Source organism: Camelina sativa, chromosome 17 (genome assembly GCF_000633955.1).
Source record: "Camelina sativa cultivar DH55 chromosome 17, Cs, whole genome shotgun sequence".
NCBI lineage: Eukaryota > Viridiplantae > Streptophyta > Magnoliopsida > Brassicales > Brassicaceae > Camelina > Camelina sativa.
Genome location: NC_025701.1, coordinates 20,322,502 through 20,328,417, shown reverse-complemented (window position 1 = coordinate 20,328,417; position 5,916 = coordinate 20,322,502). Strand labels below are relative to the sequence as shown.

At 41.7% G+C, this 5,916-nt stretch overlaps 1 protein-coding gene across 1 annotated transcript; it reads left to right on the top strand.

Moving 5' to 3' along the window:
• On the top strand, positions 1,279–2,004 carry LOC104759657. Its single transcript, XM_010482563.1, has 2 exons — positions 1,279–1,552; positions 1,613–2,004. The coding sequence occupies exons 1-2, from the start codon at positions 1,279–1,281 to the stop codon at positions 2,002–2,004; spliced, it is 666 nt and encodes a 221-aa protein (XP_010480865.1).

Below are 5,916 nucleotides of genomic sequence, written 5' to 3'. Positions count from 1 at the left end.
AACAGATCTAGAACTCTAAACACTTTTGTAAATTAAATCAGTTCTCACTGCAAATAATATCTAAATTTAAAACCAGAAAATCCAAATCTCTTTGTAAAATTCTAGGTTAAAAATCAGCAATAAATCAGGTTTAGATTGTTCACAAAATTATTAAATCAAATCTCTTTGCAAGAAATAATTTTGCTCATCAAAAGGTTTTATCAGGAAAATCAATTATATTCTCATATCAATTTATTTTCCTAGGGTATTAATTCTAGATGGCCAATCAATGTTTAATATGAAGAACAACCTATGATGAAGATCTAGAAAGATAAAGAATCCTAAATAAACAGATCTAATAATTCATAAAATCCCTGTGAAAAACCCTAAACCTAACAAGCAAACTACTCAGACATAATCAATGAAGAACAAGACATGATTTTTGAATAATAAGCAATTGAAATTAAAAGAGTAAAGAGGGAGTTCAAGAATTCTTCTCTACAAAGCAGATCTCTCTCTCCTAAAAAGCTCTCAAAATCTCACAGGGTTGCAGGAAAAATAAAACTTGCTAGAATACAACTTAAAGGTTTTAAAAACCTAAAAACTATATATATATGTCCTAAAACACGCCAGGGACTTATGTTGCAATTATGGAAGACTTTGGGCAACTTTTGTAAATTTTCCAAAACTTGGCTTGGAGTCGGCAGAGAGGGGTGTCGATCGATGCCCTCTTGTGTGGTGTTGGTCGATGCTCCTCATAGGATCAGACTCCAAATTAAATTCGTCCGGTTAAATGCTCCAGAATCATCCAAATTGCTCTATTTTGCTTCTTTCATGCTAAAAACCTGTAAAGACTCAAAAAAAATCTAGAAACAAATGAAAAGACACTAAAAGACTCCTTATATCATGGTTAAAAACCACAAAAACCATGGCATATCACTAATATAGTCCAACTATCTGCTATAGAAGACTCAGTTTTAGTCCTTTCTCTCACCGCAACTGCTGTTTGGCTATGTCAATGGTTCATTCACTCGTTCGGAATCTACTCGCTCTGTCACCGGTGCTGCTGGAGTCACCACATAGCCAAATCCGGAGTTTACCAAGTGGATTCGCAACGGCCAGCTTGTCATGGCATGGATCTTTGGTTCTCTGTCTGAACCTGCTTTGAGGGTGGTCTATGGTATGCAATCTGTACAAGAGGTATGGACCGCTCTTGCTAAAAAGTTTAATCGGGTTTCAACCACTAGGAAGTTTGAACTTCAGAACCGTCTGCGTGCTTGTCTTAAGTTAGGCTGAACCATGGAGGAATATCTTAGTGAACTTAAGAAACTCTTTGATCAGCTTGACTCCATCGGGTTTCCTATGACTGATTTGGAAAAGATTCACGGTTTACTGTCTGGCTTGGGAAAAGAATATGAGTCTGTTTCCACTGTTGTTGAGCACTCTATGGACTCTGTTCCTGGTCATTACTATGAGGACGTGGTGTTTAAAGTCACCGCCTTTAACGAAAATCTCAAGACCTACTCCTCTGCTTCGGTTGTCACTCCTCATCTAGCCTTTCAGGCTGAGAAAAGTTACTTTGATAGAGGGGGTTCAGGCAACAGAGGTGGTTGATCTGGTGGAGGTTACAAAGGTCGAGGCAACTACTCCACTCGTGGTCGTGGCTTTCAGCAACATGGTCGTGGTTCACAAGGACAAGACAATCACAATAAGACATCAGGATCCGCTAGACCAACCTGTCAAATCTGCGGCAAGTATGGTCACAGTGTGTATGATTGCTACAATAGCTTCAATGAGGATTATGTTCAGCAACAAACCACTGCTTTAGCTGCCATGCGTATCTCTGATGGTGACTGTCACAGCAACGGAACTGAGTGGCTACTTGACAGTGGATCCACCTCTCACATCACCAACTCCACTGCAAACCTGCAACACTCACAATCCTATCGTGGTAACAACATGGTCATGGTTGAAAATGGTGACTTCTTGATACAAGACTCGGTGGTGAGTCTTATACCGGGATAGAGTTGATGGCTTCACAAGCTGGCGGTCGCTTCTCTCTTGTGAAGGAAAGATGGTCGATGGTGGAGATCTGACACGATGGCGGTCGCTTCTCTCGTGTGGGATCGGTAGAGGGGGAAGTGCTGGCGGATTGAAGTACACCACAGAGATGTGATTGGTCTCTGATACAGTACACGAACTCAGCCTTGTGGAATCTCACACACAAGACAGAGAACAAGCTTAATTCTCTTAAGAACACTTAAAGAGAAAAATAAGAAAATTCAGTATTTTATTGATAATCAAAGGTGAAAAATCGTACAACTGCTGCAGGGGGACTTTATAAGAGTCCTTCAGCTAGCCCTAAGGCCGAAATAAATGCAAAATAATGCAACAAAGGAAAGCAAATAAAATCAAACACAAAACCATTGTTTTTGGAAAGTAAATAAACTAATAAAAGAAAATGCTAAAGTAGACTTGATCTCTCTTGATGAGCAAGTCTTCTAGCCGTTGTTGGGGTTGGTGGGACCTGCAAGGATCGAAAATATTGAATAAGACTTACCTGGATGCGATCTAGGCCCAATTGATGTTCTCTGAATCACTTCTTGTACTACTCGCTGTGCTACTTCAGGGTTCTTGTCTTGTACTTGATTGTTGGCTTGTTTATTGAAGTAGGGGTCTTCTTGGAGTTCCTCTAGAGTATCTTGATCAGTCTCTTGATGCTCGTACATGTCCTCTATGTCTTGGTCTTGATCTTCACTCTCTTGATTGCTATCGGAGGTGTAGCTTGTATCACACGTCTCTTGCAGCTCCAATGTCTTCTCTTGGATTCTTGAGGTTCCTTGACCTGCCAAAAGAGGTTTCATACCTGGGAAACTGGTCTGATCAAGGCTCATTTGGGTGAAGGCTTCAGAAAGCTCTTCCTCGGTAATGTGATCATGTCCATTATGGTGGCATGATGGTGGTACAGACCAGTTGACGTCCTTCAGCTCTAGGGAGCTTACAATGTCTTGAACGGCTAGGTTAAACCTCGTCCTTAGCTGTTTAGCCTTTGATCGTGTCATAGGGCCTTCTCGTACTTCTGGTACAGGATCTGGTTCAACGGTTTGGTTTGTAGGATCGATGACCGCATCATTCCCTCCCTCTTGAGAAGGTTTTGTCCTCAAAACTGAATCTCCTGGATCATAAGCAGACAAGTCAGCTACATTAAAAGTGTGAAAATTTTTTATCTCATTTGGTAGCTCCAAACGGTAGGCATTGTCATTGATCTTCTCAAGAACTTTAAATGGACCGTCGCCTCTTGGTGATAACTTAGAAGCTCATTGTGTTGGAAATCTCTCAGGCCTCATATGCAACCAAACCCAATCTCCCGGTTTGAATAACATCTCCTTTCTTCCCCGATCAGCCTTGCGTTTGTTGTCGGCATTCTTCTTTTCCAAATTTGCTTTGGCCTTGTCATGTAACTTCTTGATGATTTCTCCTCTTCTTAGCCCATCTTGGCAAACCTGTTCTATCTGAGGCAATGGTGCTAAATCTAATGGAGACAAAGGGTTAATTCCATAGACTATCTCGAAAGGAGATAATTTTGTAGCCGAGTGGACAACACGATTATAAGCAAACTCGATAAAAGGTATACAATCAACCCATGTTGCCATATTTTTACCAAGAGTGGCTCTAAGTAAAGTAGAGAGAGTTTGGTTTACCACTTCAGTTTGTCCATCCGTTTGGGGATGACATGTTGTAGAGAATAGAAGCTTGGTACCTAACTTTCTCCAAAGTGTCTTCCAAAAGTGACTCAAGAACTTGGTGTCACGATCAGAGACTATTGTCCTTGGGATTCCATGGAGACGCACCACTTCCTTGAAGAACAAATTTGCGGTTTTCGTCGCATCGTTGGTCTTGTCACATGGGATGAAGTGTGCCATCTTGGAGAACCGGTCCACAACAACAAAGATTTAATCATTGTGTTTAATCTTTGGCAATCCTAAGACAAAGTCCATAGAAATATCTACCCAAGGGGCGTTAGGAATAGGTAATGGTAAGTAAAGACCATGAGGATGTAACCTGGATTTTGCTTTGTGACAAACAATGCATCGAGCACAAAATCTCTCAACATCTTTCTTCAGATGGGGCCAAAAGAAGTGTTCCATTACCACAACCAAGGTTTTGTCGACACCAAAGTGACCCATCAAACCTCCACCATGTGCTTCAGTGAGTATCAATTCCCGCATGGAACCTTGAGGAATACACAACCGCTTGTTTCTAAATAGAAACCCATCCTGCAAGTAGAATGCTTGGTATGCTCCTTTGCCATACTCCTTGTAGCACTCTCCTAATTCTGGATCATCTTTGTATAACTCCTTGATATGCTCAAATCCCATTACTTTAGCTTCCATAGTAGCTATGAGAGCATACCTCCTTGACAATGCATCATTAACCACATTCTCTTTACCCTTCTTATACTTTATCACGTATGGGAATGTCTTAATGAACTCCAACCACTTTGCATGTCTTCTCTTAAGTGAAGTCTGACCCTTGAGATGCTTGAGGGTTTCATGATCGGTGTGAATGATGAATTCCTTGGATAACAAGTAATGTTGCCACGTTTCCAGTGCTCGAACTAAGGCATAAAGCTCCTTGTCGTAGGTCGGATAGTTCAACGTAGCTCCACTCAACTTCTCACTGAAGAAAGCCACGGGTCTTTTCCTCTGATGTAGTACAGCTCCAATTCCCAAACCTGATGCATCACACTCTACTTCAAACATAACTTCAAAATCTGGAAGGGCTAAGACTGGTGCTTGCGTGAGCCTCTCCTTCAAGGTGTTGAAGGACTTTTCTTGAGCTTCTCCCCATGAGAAAGGCACGTTTTTCTTGATCACGGCAGTCATTGGTGCAGCCACTGTACTGAAATCCCTGACAAACCTCCTGTAGAAGCTTGCGAGACCATGGAAGCTGCGAACATGTCCAATCGAAGTGGGAGTAGGCCATTCTCTTATTGCCTTGATTTTCTCCTCATCCACCTGTAGGCCCTGTTTACTCACTACAAAACCTAAGAACACACACTGATCAGTACAAAAGGAGCACTTCTTTAGGTTAGCATAAAGGCCTTCCTTCCGAAGCGTTTTTAAAATTAACCCAAGGTGTTTAATGTGATCAGAATGGCACTTACTGTAAATAAGTATGTCATCAAAATAAACAACAACAAATTTACCAATAAATGACCTTAGAACCTGGTTCATTAGTCGCATGAAAGTGCTTGGGGCGTTGGTTAACCCAAATGGCATGACAAGCCACTCATAGAGACCTTGCTTGGTTTTGACAGCGGTCTTCCACTCATCTCCTTCCCTCATTCGGACCTGGTGATAGCCGCTCCTCAAGTCAATTTTGGAGAAGACGATTGAACCACTTAACTCATCCAACATGTCATCTAGTCTTGGAATGGGATGTCGATACTTGATAGTTATGTTGTTGATTGCTCGACAGTCTACACACATCCTCCATGTTCCATCCTTCTTTGGAACTAACAGAACTGGTACTGCACACGGGCTGAGGCTCTCTCTGATGTACCCTTTATCCATGAGATCACACACTTGCTTCTCTAGCTCCTTAGATTCCTCTGGGTTCATTCTGTAAGCTGGTTTGTTAGGTAAAGCAGAACCTGGTACAAGATCGATCTGGTGCTCAATGCCACGAATAGGAGGTAATCCTGGTGGGTATCTCCTCTGGAAACACGTCTTTGTATTGATCTAGTACAGCTTGTACTTCAGCGGGTAGTTCAAGCTCACTTGTACCTGTACTTAAACATTCTTTGAACAACATTAGTAGCACGGTGCCCTGGGCACTCATGGTTTTACAAATCTCATTGGATCTCAAATAAAGGTTAGAAGTCCTTACCTCGACCTCTTTGTTCATGTGTTTTTGCAATTCATGAACTTCAGA

Bases quoted from the DNA above. Each gene is read 5' to 3' on its own strand.
- LOC104759657 (XM_010482563.1), top strand. From the start codon at position 1,279: ATGGAGGAATATCTTAGTGAACTTAAGAAACTCTTTGATCAGCTTGAC. The intron at 1,553-1,612 runs GTTACTTTGATA...GAGGTTACAAAG, and splicing joins AGCCTTTCAGGCTGAGAAAA to GTCGAGGCAACTACTCCACT.